At 47.7% G+C, this 20,000-nt stretch overlaps 1 protein-coding gene across 1 annotated transcript in view; it reads right to left on the bottom strand.

The window, feature by feature from the left end:
* Positions 1 to 20,000, bottom strand: part of SHC3 (SHC adaptor protein 3) — a 108,734-nt gene that overhangs the window by 72,453 nt on the left and 16,281 nt on the right. The window contains exon 2 of the mRNA XM_038527325.1: positions 9,488 to 9,558. Within this exon, the coding sequence (XP_038383253.1) occupies positions 9,488 to 9,558 (71 nt within the window). The remainder of the gene's footprint in view (positions 1 to 9,487; positions 9,559 to 20,000) is intronic.

Here is a 20,000-nt window from a genome sequence, read left to right as displayed (position 1 = left end):
GGTCTATTTGACCACTATCAGTCCAGGACTCAGAATATTCAGAGGTGCGGACACAGATTCGTGGCTTATGCACCTGGAGTATTACTTAAAGCAATGAGATGGTCAACCTGGACAGAATACCATGAACATGAAAATATCAATATCCGCGAGCACGTCTTGAGCTCTTCTGTGTACTAGACAGTATGTTAACTGCTTTTCAGATATTAATTCAACAACTTCTCAACCCTATGGAGATACCAGAATGACCCCCATTTTAAAGATGGAGAAGCAGACATGCATGGTCACACAGCTGGAAAGTGGTCCAGCACACAGAGAAGCCCAGATCCTCTGACTCCAGAACCTGTAACAGTAGACTGTTCTCTGAAAGGGCAAGGAGATCTTCATGGAAGGATATATTTGGGGGGCAAGTGAACTCAGAGAAAGAGACAGAAAAGGAGCAATCAGAGAGGTACATCCTGACACAAATGTGCTTCTGGCATGAGGATTATAAATATACACCACGCCAGATGGTCCTTAAGGAGAGTATGGAGTGAATGCCATATACTCATCTCATGGATTCTATTTAAACCATGCTAAGCCACCAAGTCAACTATGCTCTCCATTTTTAAAATTTCTGGATGAGTGGGATCACTTGAAAAAAAGTAAATGGACTCATTTTCAAAGCTGTGGTTTCATAGATGGGAGTTGCAAATGGTTCAGAAGTTAAAGATAGAACTCTGAAGTATTGCTTCTTCAAGGGTGGTACCTGGGCCGGGAGCAGCAGCATCCCCTGACGACTTGTTGCGAATGCAAATTCTCGGCCCCCATTCCAGACCCACTGAATCGGAAACTCTGAGGGCGGGGCCCGGCCATCTGCTATAACAAGCTATCCACGTGATTTCAATGTATGCCCGAGTTTGAGAATCAATGCTCTAGAAAATAACATGATCCGTGCGTGTGCATCACATCTCTGGAGCCCTCGCCCTGGGGGGAGACCATCCCTGCAGCCCCTCTGCCCAGCCTGCCGGGTTCTGAAAGGAATCCAGACTCCAGGGAAGCCCAGGTTGGGTGGGGGGGTCCTCTCCTTCTGGTGCAACATGGTAGAGAAAACACAAAAGTCCTCTATGCCTGCTGCCTTCATCCAGAGATCTTAGCAAGGTCACGTGCCCCCGAGTCTTACCCCGACCCACCACGGGAGAATCCCACAGGAGGGTATCCTGGCAATTAAGAAAGTTCCCGAGTCCTCAGCATGTGAAGTGCAACACATCTACCAGGAGAAAGTTCCTTCAGGAGCCAGCTAATGGCTGCCAAAGAAGTAAACTAACAGACAAATCCCGAGGCTTGAACGGGAGGCTCTGCAAAGTCCTCAATCTGCTTTGCTAAAACTCATAGACACCGTGGTGGTGTCTAACCCTTTCTCTGCATTGCAGGGACACCTGGGCTCACCCTGGCCACCTGCCCTTCCTGGCCACACATCCTGCGAGTGCGGCCCTATGGCAGCCCAGCTGACCCCGACACTGCCGGCCAGGAGCCGGGACCCTGGCTGGACGTTCTCACACCCGCGGGCAGTGACCGCCCTCAGCGGCAGAGACAGCTGCATGACGTGTCCCCATGCTCTGCGACCCGCTGACCAGAACTATAATGGCAAGGTCTGTCCTGACCCGCTGTTAACCAGCCCATGAGAGGAAAGGGGACACATGGAAGTAGACGTATGTCTGGACTGTCCAGGGCGGGGCGAAAACAAGAACCAGACCGGCTTGCTCAGGTGCTCAGGGGAGGAAGATACCTGGCCTGGGACCTCTAGGACACAGGATGGCGTGACTCTCGTCCGTCCCACCCAGCTCACCCCAGCCCACCCACCCACCCGCCCGTCCTCACCTCCTCCGTCCCTGCACCCCATCCCACCTTGTCCCACGTCATGGCACCCCACTCCCCTCGAGCTAGCTGAGGAGGTGAGGGTCTCATTCTCTCTAAACCATACACAAGGAATTTTTTGTTAAGAACATTTTTACCACATTTCCTCCTATTATTTGGAGACATTTAATGGGGCAGCTGAAGCACAGGATGAGCAGCCCCAGGATGAGCTGAGGAAGAACAGTCCACAGGTCAGAAGGGTCAGTCCCAAACTGACTCCTGTGCCCGCGGACTGTGAGGGCCTCACGAGGACCCTGCGCTCTGGCTCCAGGCCCCTGGGCCTGCTCGGGCCATCATCCCACGGCAGCAAGGAAGGGCGATCACAACTGGCGGCACCTCGGGGGCTTGCCCGGTGTGTGCTTCCCGAAGGCACACTGTCCCTGTCCCTCGTCCCTCGATGGGGCCACAGACCTGCAGAGGGCACGATGTCTGGTGCCAGCCGCGCAACCTTTCCCATCCCTCCTCCTCATGTGTGGGAGGCACACAGCCCACCCCGGGGCTCCTGGGAAGAGCCCTGCAAGCAGACGCCACTCTCTGAGATCACCCGCAGACGTCTGACCATGGTCACCTTCTTCATCGACAAAAACGGCAAGATCGTATGGTTTGCTTCAAGTCGTGCTCTCGTGCGTGTGTTTATTCTCCAACCCACCTCCCCGCCGCCCCACAAGAGGAGGCGAGCTCTCCTCCCGTGCCTGATTCTCAATATCCCAACAGCACCCGGATGTGGCATGTGGTCCACACATTTGTTGAACGAATGAATGACACGCTCAGTACAAGGTCCGGGATGCAGAAAGTATTCAGTATGAGAGCCATGATCAGTATTATCATCAATTATTATTAGCAACCAGCAAAGGAGGGACACAGAGTGAAATACTAGACAATATTGCCTCGCGTGAAAATGAAGCCACATTACTAAATATTTTACCCTTTTCGGTAACTTACGATCTTTCTCCTCAGCTAGAAAAAAATACCCTGGATTGAGCCGGTATTGAGGATTAGTAATATCAACCAGCAAATCATATTACAGATGAATCATTATATCAATTATAATTACAATGATTATATTATCAGTGTTAATATCACACAGGAAATTGGAGAGCGTGAACAGCAAAACAACGCATGGCCCGGACCTGTTGGGGAGTGTTGGACATGGCCTGCGTGCCAAACGGTCCCAACCCCTCCCACAGGTGAGGACCCTGGGCCCAGAGAGATAGCAAGTACATGAGTAGTGCTCAGCTGGTGCCCAGGGGACCCCTGATGCACCCACTGGGTCAGGAGCCTCATCCCATGTATGTGGGGTTCTGCAAGGAAGGGTCAGGATCCCACTATGGGGCGCAGGGTGGTGCCTGGGACCCCATCCTGCTGCCTCCAAGGCCCAAGCCTCACACAGACTGCCGTGATCGGGGCTCCTGTGGCATCGTCAGCCCGGCCTGGGTGCCCCCAAGCCATGGACCTCTGTCCTCAGCCCAGGACAATAGTCCATTTAAAGTAACTTAGCACAAGGTAGTCGGTGGGCAGATGTGCCAGTAGCGTCCCCCTCCCTCCGTGGGAGAATGAAGCCAGCCAGCGATGGGTTCTGGCAGGGACCCCCTCCCAGTTCCTACCCGGTCTCCCTATGACACCCCCCTAATGATGCCTCACAGTGAGTGTCAGGGTCCACTCAAGGCACAGAAGAAGGCATGCGTGTGAACAGGGCTGGCCAAGGGAACAGTCTTCGGCAGCTTGACTGTGCATGGCCTATACCAGATGTTCCCAGAAATAGTGTCTCATTTAACACTCACCAAGTGAGTGAATCATTTAGTGTTAGGGACGCAGAGACTGAACACACGAATGAGGCCTGTAGGAAAGCTGACCCCACATCCCTTTGGCCCAGGGCCCTCCTGGCATCCTCGGGCAGCTCCAGGCAGGACCTCAGATGGGTGCAGACGGCCCCGTGCTCCCTCTCCACGTGTGCATCACACGCTGGAATCACTGCAGAGGCACACGGACAGAACCTCCCGTGGGGCTGGCTGAAGGGTTTTCAGGGCTCACCGCCCACATCCCAGACACTCCACGGTCTGGCTGCAGAGCCCAGCCCTGTGAAGGCAGCGGCCTCAATCCTATGCTTCCCTTGGATCTGCCATGTAGTTAAGGGAAGAATCTACGGGCTTAAATGCTCCCTTCTCCAGGAAGCCTCCCCGGACTTGCTCAGGCCCTGGGGACGCTCCCCCGAGTTTCTGTGGTACTCGTGCCTGTTTGCCCTGAACATCCATCCAACCGTGACCCTGGGCCTCTCCCAGGGCGTGGCCCACTAGGCACCTGCGCGCAGTATGTTCTCGCACACAGATGCCGATGGTGGAGACACGGGCACACGGTTATCCCAGGGCCGGCGGGGTGACGCAGAACTCGGCTTTACTCCAGGACCCGATGTGCTTGGCAAAGAGACCTCTAACCGGGAAAACACTGCCTCCCTCCTTGCCGGGCCTTGCCCCTCGGGGACAGGGCTGCCCAAGGCGCGGCTGTGACGCGTGTGGGGAACAAGGGAATTTAGAATGAAGTAGTGAGGCGAGTCAGCAGGGAGCCGCTCCGCGTTCCCTGAGTGCGCGGGGACGGGTGGGCTGACTGTTCACACCCGCCGTCGCCTTTCTATTTCTGACAGTCAACCTGCCCCGGGGAAGATCCTTGCAGATCTGCTCCTCTCTGGCACGCTGAACTCAAGGCGACACTTGGGCCGTGTCTCCTGCAGGGAGACAGGAGCCCGGGAGAACCCAGCACTCTGACTGGGAGGATCCCACAGCCCCGGGGCGCCCGAGGAAAGCCACGTGCTAAATCACACCTCTTAACACCATGGATCTGGTGGGTTTTCAAATTGAGACCTTCTGAATTACACCACTGTCCTCAGGCCCACGCAGATGCCCAGACCCCACTGCCCTGGGGCCTCAGGCATCCTACCGGGCGGGGAGGTGCCATAAGAGCCTCACCTCATTTCCTGGGCCACAGGCAGCTCCCCCAGTGGCCAGACGCCCAGTACCTTTCTCTGAGTCCATCTCCAGCCCTGGCATCTGCTCAGGGCCTGACATCTTGTTAGCAGGGGCAGCCTTGTTCCACAGTGCACAGTATGCTTGCTCCAACCCGAACAAGCTTCTGAAGACATGGCCAAGCCACACAGCCCTATGGGAAGAGTGATGGGATGCACTCAGGGATGAGAGGCATGAGTGGAGGGGCCCCTTGCTTGCAGGAGTCTGACCAGGGTGCATAGTCTCAGGAAGGCCCTCATGTACACCAGAGGAAATGCACACAGATGACGGGCCGCACGGGGGAGTTTTTACCTTGGACTTGTCGTCTGAGGGCATGCAGAGAATGCCAGAGCCAGAAGTGCCTGGAGAAGCCAGCATTGCCTGGCCTCCTGGGTCAACTCAGAGAAAGGGGGTGGACAGAGTCTCGAGGCCACACTGTGGGCATCTGGCTTCCCTTCTGGGCTGTCGATGGGCATCCTCCACCCCAGCATAGGGTGGGCGTCCTCCACTCTCACAAGCCCCCATGATCAGAGTGCCCATTCCCGGGGCCTTGGGCATGCTCTCCACTCTGTCATAACTCAAACCACCAACTGACTTACCAGCATGTTCAGACCAAATCCACATGGTCATACCTTCTGACCACAGTCCAGGTCTGAGACATCAAGCAGAAAAGATGGCAATGTTGCAACATTCCTGCTGCAGGCCAACCACCCTCTGCCGGAGCTTAGGATGTGAGGGGGACGCAGCCAGGCAGCAAGGGACCCTAACTCTAACCCTACCCCCAACCTTGACAGACTGCATCCCCTAGGAATGTCTCCCGAGCCCCCATGGCTGTGCCCTGGGCAGAAAGCTAGGGAGCAGCTCACATCCATGCAGCAGTGCCGGAGAAGGTCTGGGCCTAACCAGGGTTTTGGGGCCTACTGAAGCTACAACAGTTTCTAAAATAAAAGAAACAAAAACAAAACTAGATTCTGTCATTGAGTCTCTACAATTTGGAAGAATGAGTTTATTTTAGGACCTGGACAATGTGTAGAGCATCCACCAAAGCTCAGATGCACAGCGGAGTCTGCATGTGTTCGTGACCATCATCTGGCGCGTCCAGGCAGTGCAGGAGGTCAGCTGGAGCCGCTGAGAGCCAACAACACACGTCAGATGTTTGCACTTGTGGCTGGAGAAGGGCCACCTCACTGAGGACTCTGGGCTTAACTGTGTATATATTTATAGCCTTTTATGTCCTAAAAATGGCTTAAGATGGCTTCCAATAATAGATTAAATTTAACACAATAAATAACATAAAAATGAGCAGATGAGGTCATCAGAGGGAAGAAGGAAAGACAGTGCTGGTCCAGGAAACAAAGGCACACACAGAGCTGCTCATCAGTGCGCAGGGCAGGCCTGATGGGCAGAGAGCACATTCTCTCCCATGGCCTCCTGTCTGATGTGGCTCGTCCCTCCATAACATGGATCAGCCCCCAGCCCCACCCCCTGTAACAGAGGAGAGCTGTCTGGAGAGAGGTGCACGGTGTGATCCACTTGGGCAGTCGTCTGACACCCAGGCTCAGGCCAGGCAGGCCACTCTCGGGAGCAGTGGGAACAGCACTGTTGGCCACTGTAACCTCATCTGGAAACCCAGCAGCCTAGTGCAGATGAAAGCAGAGGTCTCTGATGGATGCCCGGCTGGAGAGCTGGGTCCTCCCTGTTTGGGATGCCCCCCCCCAGCCTCCTACCCATCTCACCAAGCAATGCCAACTGGAGACCCTCCCTGATGCCCCTCAAGGGCTGTGATGCACACTTTGCAGGTGCTGCCCTGTGAGCATCAGATTTCCCACAACAACCACTGAGGTGAGCATTATTTTTGCATTCCGTTAATAGGTGTGCAAGCTGAGGCCAAACTTTCACAGGTGGGAAAAGACAGAGCAGGACCCCATATCCAGGGATGTCCCTGTCTCTGTTAGGACAGAATAGCGAGCACGCCCGAGGCCCCGGGAATGGGAGCTCTGATCATGGGAGCCTGTGAGAGTGGAAGATGCCTGCCCTGTGCTGGGGTGGGGGGGGTGGCCCCCAAGCTGCTCTGCCCGAAGCGTTAGGGGTACAGGTGGTTAACTGCCATCACCACAACTGAGTATATAGTCACCAGCAGCTTCCGGGTAGTTGTAGAATTTATCCACTAGGAAGAGATCGGTAACCCATAGGGGGCTCTACGGAAGGCATGACAATCAGCCTAAGCTCAAACCCAGAACAGGATGACACTAAATTGACCCCAATAAGAAGACACATGGTTGGGCTGCCAGAGCCTCCGAAAGATACTTACATCCAAAACTTGAAACAGCCTAACGGATGAGTAGGGGCTGGTCATTTGCTTATGGAAATATGTATATTTTTATGAAAGGTATAGTTGGGGAGCCTTTGGAAACACGTCTTCCCAGAGCCTGTTTAATATAACCCAATCACAACATCACATTTCCCGGCGACCTTCAGTACAAAGAATAAGCCATAGTGGGAAAGTACTGCCCAGGCCTGGTCAGCACTCAGAGACCAGAAGGGCTTCAGCAGCTCCAGCGGGCGCCCCACCCACAGGACCTTGCTGGGCTCTCTTCCTCTGGGAGCAAAGGCTTCTTTCTGACATCAATTTGTCCAATTGTTTCCTATGAGTGGTCTCCAGCTATAATGGAAAATAAGGACTGTGCCATGTGATATAAAAACAAGGCAAGAGAAAGAAAGCATATGGCAGAGACAAGCACACAGAATTTTCAAAAAGCCTAATATAGCCGGAACTCAACACCAAAATTCGCGAGTCCAAGAACGGCACTTGAGTCCATGACGCAATGGACACAGGGACCTGCAAATCCACCAGCGTCTGACCCACAGCTTCCTTCTATGATGCTATCACTACATCTGCCCCCAAGAGTGCCAGGAGCCTGATCAAGGGAGCATCGGGATTGTTGGCAGGCCCCTCCTGCCAATGCTCCCCAGGCATGTGCCCCCCCATGCACTCTTCTGTCATTTGTGTATGTATCTATGTCCCCACAACCGGGACCCGGCCAAGCAGGACAGCCCACAAGGGCCAGCATGTAGCATGTACACATCTGTCCTTAAATGTTCAATAAATACATCAGGAGAATTAAAGTGAAACCATCTTGGAAGTATCAGATCTACTAAGAGAATTGAGCAGAAACGACAGACAATTCTCTCTAATGAAACCACCACTACACAGGAGAAGGAGCACAGTCACATGATGCCTGTATCCCCAGACACGGGGCACAGCGCTCCGCCCACCGCCGCCACCCTGCACCTGCCACTTGATGCGTAGGACCATCCGGCTACATAAACCTTCCCACTTTTCTTTGGAATGCTCTTGGTTCAGAATACCATTCCCTTGCCTTGGAAACTTCTGTTAACCATTTTGTTCAAACTGATTTAGATGGATTCTCCCCTTAGTGCAGATTGTAAAGTTGATGCGTTCCGACCATGTGTGCCTGGAGTGGCTTCAGAGGGAAGAGAAATATCGTTTCTTTTGAACAGAGATTTCTTCAGTGAGGAAGACATATCAGTGCAGTGTTTACCACAATTAAAGTGTGTACACTTAGCAGCTAATTACTACAAATAATTGCTCTCTAAAGTTCGATCATTAGACATTGGCTTGCTAACCCGAAGACATACATAGACTGATTTGAATGCCATAAGTATGAGGCATTTTCTGAGGTTACCATTTAGACCAAATAAGTCTACAAATGCCAAAGCAGGCTAAGCTCATGGCTCACAGAATTGAGCTATTTCATGACCCCCTCCTGGCTTTCCAGTCCTCTTCTTCCAAGTGACCTGAAAATGGCATTTTTCTAAAGTTGTAAGCTCTAAAGGGCTATAATTTTATTTAAAAACAATGCTTAGGGATCCCTGGGTGGCGCAGTGGTTTGGCGCCTGCCTTTGGCCCAGGGCGCGATCCTGGAGACCCGGGATCGAGTCCCACGTCAGGCTCCCGGTGCATGGAGCCTGCTTCTCCCTCTGCCTGTGTCTCTGCCTCATTCTCTCTCTCTCTCTCTGTGACTATCACAAATAAATAAAAATTAAAAAAAATAAAAAATAAATAAAAACAATGCTTAACTACAGAACTGGCCCTCAAGGAGTTTAGAATCTAGTTGATGATGGAGGATAAATTCACACCTGCTCAAAATCACTGACCTCTTAAAGAATTTATTGCTTCCTAAAATACTACCACCATGAATATTTCTGCCTGCAATCACTTATGATTGCAATCATGCATTTTATTCTCTGTGTATACAGTTGCAAATTCTCTCCTGATACCTTCATTTTCTCTTTAAAAATAAATAACACAGTTTAGTGCATTTGAAAATATCAATCTGGTATTAGAGCTTCACATATAAAGAAACAATCATAAGCACTGCACGTGTCTGTAGCTTCATTATAAAGAGAGCTCGGAAGCAAGGAGCATCTCCAAGGTTCTTGTGTCAGAGACGCACGTCACAAACGTGGATGAACAGGTGGAAATTCTGAATACACTGGAAATTTCCAGGCTACTAACCCTGAAATCATTTCTTTCCAAAGTAAAGTCACAGGAGTCCATGTTCAGGAGGGCTTACCTGGTAATCTGTGTTCTTGTACTGAAGTCAAGAGACCTCATTGAGCGGAGAACTTCAATGCACCCCAAGTACTGCAAGGGGAAAGAAACGCAAATCATGAGTCCGGGAGACCGAAATGAAGAGATAATTCCTAACTGCATCAAGGGTGAACCTGGAAGCCACACATGTTTCTTAAATCACATTTTAACTTCACATACATCATGAAGCTTCGTTTTCTTTCTATAAAGCAATAACTCACACCTGTGAGAAAGTATTCCCCAGTGTCTATGCTGGCACTAGACTTGACTCTTCTGAGATCCATGAGTATTTGCATTTTATTTAATAGTACATTTTCGAAGACTTTTGTTGAGGTATAACATATCGCACAAAAGGCAGAAATTTTAAGGGCATAATTCAAGTATTACTTAAACATGTACCTGTGTGTAACCACCACACAGACCCCAACATCGTATTTCTAGTCCTTTACAAGAGTCTAGAAGTTTATAATTTCTAAAGAAAGAATTAAAACACTATAATACCAACATTTTGAACAATATTAAACTTCATTACTTAATAAATATATTTCGGATTCTGTCAACAAACTCTATATACATTACCCTCATAGTTGCTTTATTTTGGTTTACCAGAAAGCCCTCTTCTGCATTATGTAACACAAACTTTCAGAAGTTTCAATTTACACATCTAAATTTGTAGCTAAATTTTTAATCAGTTTCACACATGTAAGTGTGTGTGCGTATGTAAATATATGGACATAACGAAAGCTGTAGATAAACAACTAAAATAGTAGAGATACAATATTTGTGTTCCAAAGCCCTTAGGAGTTTGAAGGACAGATGTTTTATACAAATGCCTTTAAATTTAGACTTTGCAGGAAGAGACCTCATGCTGTAGTACAGAAAAGACTGCATTTGAATTATTCAGAAAACCTGAATTGGAGCCTGACTCTGTCATATCTTGTTATGTAACTTTAAGCAAAACTTTAAAATTCTCTGAACCTAAGCCTCTATACCCATAAAATGTGACTATTGCTCCAACCAATGTGCAGTTATGTGATACCAACATCACCGCCACATCTCACAGTTCTTGGAATACCACCACCACCCCAGTCATAGAGTTACGATGAACAACATCACAGAGGTACACAAATCAGATGACCCCCAACACCGCAGAGTCTCATGATTACAATGACCAACGTCATAGACTTATGTGTATATCAGGATGAGCACCGCAGGACTATATGACTCCTAGCACCACCAAAGTTACAGAGTTACATGAATACCACATCCACCATCCCAGAGCTCCGTGAGTACCACAATGATGCCACAAGTTATATGAGAAGTAAGAACAACAGTGCAGAGTGTGGGAGCACCACCACTGCTATTACAGTTGTGTGGGCGCCATCACCACCATGGCAGGGGTATATGAATACAACAACCACTGTCACTCAGATATGTGAGGACCACAACTCACTTAGCAGAGTTATGGGATTGCCACATCCATTACTGTCACAGCATGGGGACAACACAACAATGTCCTGAGCTATGTGAGTACCACCCCCAGCAATGATACAGAGTGGAATAATCAGTATGACCCAAGTGGCAGAATGGTGTCAACACCAAAACCACTACCTTTCAAAGGTATGTGAATACGTCACCCCTGCCACTGCATTGATGCAGTTTCACATCCGCAACTGCAGACTTATGGGAGTACCCCATGACCACCATCACAGACATGTGACTATGACAAGAACCGCTACAGATACCTGAATATTAATGCCCACCACCATCAGAGAGCTATTGAATACCACAACCAAAGTTATATTATGTGAATACAACCATCACCATCACAGAGAAATGGGAATACCATGAACATTGTCACCGTTATGTGAACACCATCTGCAACACTGCAGCGATATTTAAGCACCATGATGACAACTATCGCAGAATTATCTGGATGCCGCATCCAGTCTCACAGTTGAGTGCTACCATGACTAAAGTTGCAGAACTATGTGAATACCAAATCCACCAACACTGCAGAGTTACATAAATGCCATGACGGTCATCACAGAGTTTTATGGATAACACGCATGGCTGTACATAAATATATGTATCCCCACACCACCACTGCAGTTATATAATATAGGTACCATGACCACTGTAGAATTATGTGACTACCACCAACACCATAAATACACCCACAAGCATCACTGCACTTATTTGAACACACCAGCAATAACATCTCAGATTTATGGTAAGATGATCAAAGTAATTGAAGAAGTCTGTGTATATTGTCACTGACATCAGAGTTATGTGACTACAACCAATAGCCTCACAGTTATGTGGGTACCATGACCACCAACACGGGGTTATGTGGAGGCCACACCAGCCCTGAAAATTTGTACGAATACCATGACCACCATTTCTGGGTTACGGGAAGACTATTCACTACTGCTGTGCAGAGTTATCTGAATACCACAACCACCATGGCAGATCTAGGAGAATACCACCACCATGGCCATCACAGAGACACACGAACACCATAACCATCACCACAGAGTTATGCAAATACTGTCACCACCACTGTCACAGAGCCTTGTGAATATCATGACCATGAACCAGGAGAGTTATGTGACTCTCCTGACCAAAGTCACAGATTTACATGAATCCCACCACCTTGCAATGACGCATTAATTCCAAAACCACCATCATCATAGAGTTGTGTAGACACCATGACCAGATCACAGGGTTGTCCGAATTATACCATCACCACCGTCACAAGATACATGACTAGCACCATCAATTTCCCTCTGTTATTCCACTGCAGTGACAAACAAATATTGCAGGGTGGTAGGAACAACAGGTTGAGCTTCACAGACCATGTGAACACAACCTCCACCAACATTGCAGGGTCATGTGAATACAAGACCACTGTCACATAGTTATTTGACTCCACCTCCACCATCATCATGGTGGTATATAAACACCACGACCAACCTCAAAGAGTCATGGGAACAACACCAGCAATAATGTCACGGAAGTACAACTACCACAGCTATAGATTATGTGCACACAAGCACCAGCACCATCACAGGGCTCTGTGGATACCATGACCATAGAGTATGTGAATAGACAGCCAGCGATGCAATTATGGGAACACTACCACCAACACGACCACAGAGTTGTGTGACTACTGTGACCAACACCCCAGTGACATTTGAATTTCATCATCACCACACCATTGCAGGTATGGAATATCATGACCACCACAGCAGGCTTATACAACTACCATCACAAACTTCACAGTGATGTGGATAGCACCACCACAGTAGGAGAATTATGTGAACACCACCGCCGCCAGGGTTGTAGAGTTATGTGGAATACTGCCGCTGCACTACATGATTATGTCAACACCACGGCAAATGGGCATATCTCCACCACCACCACAGTTGTGTGGAAACCACAATGTCATAGAAGTATATGAACACCACCAACATCACACACAGCTACATATGCACCACAACCAACACTACGGAATTCTGTGAGCACCGTGACCAGCACACTTACATAACTACCCCCACCACCTCTGCAGTTGTGTGTAAATAACTTCTCAGAGTTCTGTAGGCACCACCACCAGCAGCAGCTGTGTCATTACCCCCACCGCTCTCAGAGTTATGGGATTACAGCCACCACTGCTGCCCCAGAGTTACATGAAGACCACAATGAACTCCAAGGAGTTGTACAATTACCACCACTGCCACACGTAAGTGCAAGGTGAGTGTGATGTCACAGACTTGATCATGCCCCTAAGGTCTGCAGCAATTTGCCCTCTTACTATCAACGTGTAAGCAAGCTTATGTCTATCCTTTAACACTGTATAGCATTGATCTCTGAATCTTTGACTGTCATGGGCAAAAATACTTCATTTTCTTTTTAATTTGCATTTCCCTGATATCTATAAGGATATGTGATTTTTCTCACATGGGTGTTGGCCATTTTCACTCTTTTCTTTTAGCTAACTGCTGTTATCTTTGGCCTAGTTTCTTATTATATTCCTTATCTTCTTATTGTAGATTAATGGGATGATAATCTCCTGTTCAATCATGTTTCTTTTGATGGTTTCTACATTTTACCTGACACAGTTGTTACTGTAGGAATATAGTAGTAATTCCTGTAATCACATGTCTGCCACATGTTCTGTGTGGCTCTGGAGGGTCCTGGGTTGCTCAAGGTCATGATACTCTCTCTCCTAAATTGCATTTAACAATATTTATTTATTACTTACCTATGCATTCACTTCTTTATGTTTTTAAATTTTATTTATTTGAGAGAGAGAGACAGGGCACGTGTGCGTGTGAGTGGGGGAAAGGGCAGATGGAGAGAATGAATCCTCTAATAGACTCCCACTGGGTGCAGAGCCCAGTGCTGGGCTCGATCTCATGGCCCAGAGATCATGACCTGAGCCAAAACCAAGACTAGGACACTTAACTGACTGAGCCTCCCAGGCATCCCACTTCTTGTTTTTTTTCTTTTTTGTTTTTTTTTTTAAGATTTTATTTATTTATTTATTCATGAGATAGAGAGAGGCAGAGACACAGGCAGAGGGAGAAGCAGGCTCCATGCAGGAGCCCGACATGGGACTCGATCCCATGTCTCCAGGATCACACCCTGCCTGGGCTGAAGGCAGGCACTGAACCGCTGAGCCACCCAGGGATCCCGACATGTTTTATTTAATGTTTTTCATTTGGCTTTTTAGTGTATTTGGAGTTCATCTGTCTGTACAGAACATGGCATGAGTTAATAAAGTCAGCCTCCAGACTGACTATTATTTATGTCAGTACCACCGATCTAATAATGATTTATCCACATCTTCCTGCAGTGATGCGCCAACTTCTCGGTGTATTAAATTCTATTTTCTGTGTGGACCTTTACCTGACCTCAATCCTGTTACATTCCCTATGTCAATTCCACATCTCTTGTGTGTATTTTTCCTTAAGAACTTTAAAATCATGTTGTGAAGTTCCTCCACCCCTCAAAAACCAGATTATAATGGAAAGTTCATACTACCTTAAGAAGAACTTATATTTGCTCTTAAGTTTTTTTATCCCTAATCATAGCATTGTCTCCATTTTAGATATTTATTGCTTTTTGTAGGACTTTGTGGTCTTTATGACATATATCCTGTGCTTTTCTTCTCCAGTGTATTCCAAGGCATTTTTAAAAAATTTTGGTTACCATTGGGGGTGACATTTTGATTTTTCCATTGCACGTCTATCTGGCTTTCACCAGCAGAGAGAAAGTCTATTGATTTAGGATGTAAATAGGAAATTCAATCAATAGGCCCCAGAGATGTACAAAGAACTATGGAAACTGGACAATGGGACCCAGAAAACCTCCCAGCGGGGTTGGAAGACATACAAAAGAAACTGTAAAGTCTTGGAGTTTGGATCCAAAGCTTCTTGCATCTGCCTCATATGAATTCCAGGAAAACGAAAGAAAGAAACAGAGGAGAAGAAATATTCAAGAACACAGAAAATAAAGTATTCAGTATTAGAAACAGGAGTATCTATATTTTCAAGGCTCCCAAAAGAAATATGAAAAGACCCACTTGTGGACATGGCAGCTCAGTTTCAGGACAAAAAGAAGACCCAGAAAGAAGCATCCTGCAAGCGTTCTGTGAGGGGAAGAGACATGGGTTACTTACAGAGCAACTTCTCTTGCACACTCGATACAAGAAGACAAACACCACCATCGGAAGTCTGAGGAAGAGCAGTATCGAGCCAAGAATCTTATATCCACCCAAACTGGCATTCAAGTGGGAGGACAAAGCGAGGACTCAGAAAGTTAACCACCCACAGATACTCCCTGAAAGAATTATTTCAGAAGAACAATGAATACAAAAAACAGGAGGATGTGGGCTAGGAGGAAAATAATAGGAAAGAATCAACAAAAATCACAGGTACGCCTGATGCTTAATAATTACTGACACATAAGTTAAATTTTTTTTTTACAGTGACAGGGAGCTAAATCTCGGAAGACCCCAACTCAGCTGGTTGGGGCAGACATAAAACAGAGGTTAGAGCTGGGGAAGCACACTGAGCACTCATAACTGCAGCAGCAAAAACAATGTACATTTATGTAACATGTAAAAAAAAAACTGTAAAATCCATAAAAAAAAAAAAATAGGATACCTGACTGCCAAACTGCGAGAGAACAGGAGGAGGAAGCAAATAAAAGCAGTCCAGCGGAAAGCCAGAAGTGCACAAATGAAAGACAGGAAAAATAGGAACAGGTCCAAACATCTCAGTAATCATAAGAATCGTGAATCGATCAAACTCACCAATTAAAAGGCAGAGCTTTCACACCAGTTAAAAACAATGTGCATTAAATGGAGTGACAAAGACTAGGCTGACAAGACAGCAGATTCTTGACAAGGCAAAGGCCAGTGAAAGAAACCAGGGCTCCAAGGGGGTGATTGTCTCATTTACGATTGTTGGAAACACAACATGAATTAAGCTTAAAAAACGTGCAAGATCAAACTAAAGAAAACCTTTAATGGAGGATGAATAAATAAAAGAAAACCTCCATCTGTGGGAAGATGTATCATGATTTCTGGACTGCAAGATATCATAGTAAACACATGCCAATTCTCTCCCAAATCAATCTATGATTTTACTGTGATGCCACCCAAAGTCCCAACAGGATTTTTTCCCAGAACTTGAAAAATTAATTCCAAGGTTGAGTCATACAGGAAGATTCTAAAGAACACAAGTAAGTTTCTGAGGAAGAAGAGAACAACAAAGAACCGGTGCTACTGACTTGTGAATAATCGTGCAGTGAGAAGGGTGATGCCACACATCGGGCCTGGGGACCCAGAGGGGCTGCCGCAGGACCAGCCAAGAGGCCCTGGGGCTGCGGGAAGGTTAAAAGTCAAACTCGAGCCAGCAGGAGGTGAGAACAGAATATGGTGAACTTATAGAAAGAGAGATATAGACAGAGCATCCCGGAGACGTGGAAAAGAGAGGAGGGAGTCTCGTCTTTGTGGTCCTGGGGATTGTTACTAAGGATGGTCGGTCTGGTACACGCATCCCCACAGACATCCAGGAACAGTTAAAACAAAGACGAAGGCCCAAGTGTTATTCCTTGGAGCCAGAGGGCCCTGGCGTCCAAGGTGTCTAGCCCTGATTCTCAGGAGCACACATGTGATGGCTTCCAGTCATTCTCCCCTGGCTCTTCCTTAGATGTGAGCTGTTCTAGAGAAATCTCTGACACTTTGTCCCTTACAAGGAGAACAGACACCATCTGTAATGCAAGGCATGTGTAGACTGGGGTGGGGGTGCAGTTCCCAGCAAGATAGAAGCTGGAAAAGAAGCAAAAGGAAAAAAATAAAAAGCAGGTTTTCTCTCATGGAGTCCCTTCCGTTTCCTCATCTCAGTGGGGCTGAGAAGACAAATGCAGACACATCTGTGGGAATCAGGGAAGAAAAGAGGCAGAGCCAATAAAGTGAATACCTGACGGGCCCCACACCCAGACAGCCTTCCCACGCAGCTGAGGAAGGCTGGGTAAGGCGTAGGAATGACACACCCTCTACAACACGCTCACCTTACCCCATCCCCAAAAATATATCCCGAAAGGATTAAAGAGCTAAAGCTAAGGAACCAACGCACAAAAACATTATAAGAAACCACAGAATACTATTTCTGTAACAAGATCTAAAACTCAAAGGCCATGATGTAACTTGTTACATCAATAAATAAAAATACAACAATAAAAATTGTTAATTTTTATAAGAAAAGACAAGCAATGTAAATATGAAAAGGCAAGTGAAAGATTAAGAAAAATGCAATCAATTTTTTTAAATGCAGTCAATTTAACAGGGGAAAAAATTAATGACCAGGCTACTCTAAGAGTTTCTATGGGTCATCAAGTAAGCCCATCAACTCAAGAGAAAACAGTAGTCAAGAACACAAACAGGAAATCCACAAAGGAAGACAGCTGGCCAACACACCTCTGCAAAGACCAGTGATCAGAGCAATTAAAATAAACCCAAACAGAGAGTTTATTTCAAACAGGGAGATCATTTTTCACCCTGCTGAGTGGTCAAACTGGGTGAGGAAGCAGGAGAGAGGGTCCTCCCTCATGTTCCGGTAATTTGGTGAAAACTTTTTGGAAGACTCTCTGGAAGTATCTATGGAAATGGAAAACATACTTCCCTTTGACCCAGCAGCATCATTTGTAGAACTTGAATCATGTGTGAGTGCGTGAAATTGTCCTACAAAACATCCATTGCTTCACTGCCTGCACAGACTGACAATGTGAACTCCCTTCTCGAATGTTTGTCCATACGTGCACGGCCAGATACTCAGGCCCACCCAAGCTATGATTCTGAATGCAGCCATTTTAAAATCATTTAAGCTCAGAGTCTTCAGGAGACGCTGTCACTTCACCCACATTGTACTGATTAAAGCACGTCACAGAGTCAGCCCAGATTCAAGAGGAAGGACTTGCTTCACTGGGTCCACCTCTGGAGAGATGAGAACAGGTGAAGAGGGAGCAGTTGCTCCACAAGGAGCCTTGGGAAGGAGGCCTTACTTCTGAGGCTTCTTCATCGTTTAAACTTTTTATAATGAGAACTTATCCATCTATTACTCATACAATTACATTTAAACACTTTCCACCAAAAAAAAGAAAAAAAAAAGATCATGCTTATAAACATGGACCTCTATGCTATGATGCAGACTTGGTTGCAAAGTGGCCACAGACATCTGGAGACTCTAACTCCAAGGGATCTGAGACCTCCCTCTTCGGCCCTCTGGGGCGTCACCTTGCTCAGTGAAACCAGCCACACCTCTCAGATGGGCATCTTTGAATTCCATCCCCTGGCCTCGCTACGGTTGGGGATGGGGATGGGGATGGGACCCCAGCCAGGCCAGCGAGTCACAGTCCTGGGGCTCTGGCAGGAGCCCTTTGGACCATCTACCATCTAGGAGTGGCAAGGTCCCACGCAGCTTCTGGGAGCTGACAATTAACCGGAACTGCTCCTGAGCTGCCAAACTTTCCCGGCTGGAGAATGTTGGGAGACTTTATGAATCATTAACCCCAATGATTTCTACCCTCAGCGACTATTAGAAGCATCTTTATTTTTTTTAATTTTTTAAAAATATTTTATTTATTTATGACAGCCACAGAGAGAGAGGCAGAGGCAGAGGCAGAGAGAGAAGCAGGCTCCATGCAGGGAGCCCGACATGGGACTCGATCCCGGGTCTCCAGGATCACACCCTGGGCTGAAGGTGGTGCTAAACCGCTGGGCCACTGGGGCTGCCCAAGAGGCGTCTTTAAAAAGACAATAGAGTCCTAGCTTCCAAATTCTGAGGGAGAATAATTTTCTGAACTTGGCTTCAAGGCCCAGCTAACTCTACTGGAGGAGTGAGGGAAAAGTGGAGAATGCTCTCAGATACATGCAGACTCAGTTTACCACACAGGGACTCTCTCTAAAGGAATTAGTTGAGGTTGTACTCAAGCAGGAATTGAAATAAAGCCAAGACAAGGAAATGGGAAGCAATCGCCAATGAAATGGTTACGTCTATGTAGGTCTTTGGCTTGTACTTGTACTCATAGGACAGTCATCTCAAGCTAAAGCCCCGTGTCATTCTGGAAAGTGGACCAAGCATGGTGGAGGGAGGGTGGCAATGGTGGGGAATGGAAGGACATCTCATCTCCTTTGGGGGAGAACACCGATTAACTGCAGGCATCAGAGTTTGTGTTAGAGAAATACTAGTGGTTCACGTTGTATGTTACATTTTAAGGTAATTTCAAGTGGCAGATACTCAGAGGAAAGGCGACTCCTGTCTTCAGTTGCAGGGTGAATGCTGGCCAGAGCTAAGATGGAGGCAAAATATTGGGGAACAGGGCCGTGTTTTCTCCAGAAGCCGAACACGTGCCTTCCCTGTGACCCAGCACCTCCACTCCAAGAGGGACAAATCCATCTGCCCACCAAAGAAATGCACATACTCATGGTAGCAGTGTTCACGAAACCCCAAAACTGGAAGGACAATCAGGTATCTGTGATGGATAAACAAATTGCCATGTAGCCACTTGAGGTGGTGGTGGCACAGCAACCAAGACCGGAGGGCGGCAACTGCACACCACCGCTGTCCCGCAGCTGGCAGAGAAGGCCCTCCGACGGCCATTCCCCCAGTGGGCGCGGACCCAGCCCCCACCCGTGCCTGACGCGGACACGGTGAGAGAGCTTGTGCACTGACTGAGGATGCATCCTCCTTGGGATCGCAGGCGAATAAACATGAATAAACAGTCGGCCTGTGGTTCCCCTGCTGTGTGGGCTTCACACGCCACCTCCCCACCTACGCTCCGACCGCACCAAGCATTTCGTACATCCCTCGGCCTGTGTCCACATAAGTGATTTCCCCTGCTTGCAAACTTGCATCCCCTCCTCTCTTCCTTGCATCCCCTCCTCTCTTCCCCCTTTTCCAGCCTCACCAATCAGTCCCTAATGATCC

The sequence above is a fragment of the Canis lupus genome, chromosome 1 (assembly GCF_011100685.1).
Source record: "Canis lupus familiaris isolate Mischka breed German Shepherd chromosome 1, alternate assembly UU_Cfam_GSD_1.0, whole genome shotgun sequence".
In the NCBI taxonomy this organism is placed as follows: Eukaryota; Metazoa; Chordata; class Mammalia; order Carnivora; family Canidae; genus Canis; species Canis lupus.
Note: the sequence above shows the minus strand (reverse complement) of the source record. Positions and strands in the feature narration are given on the sequence as shown.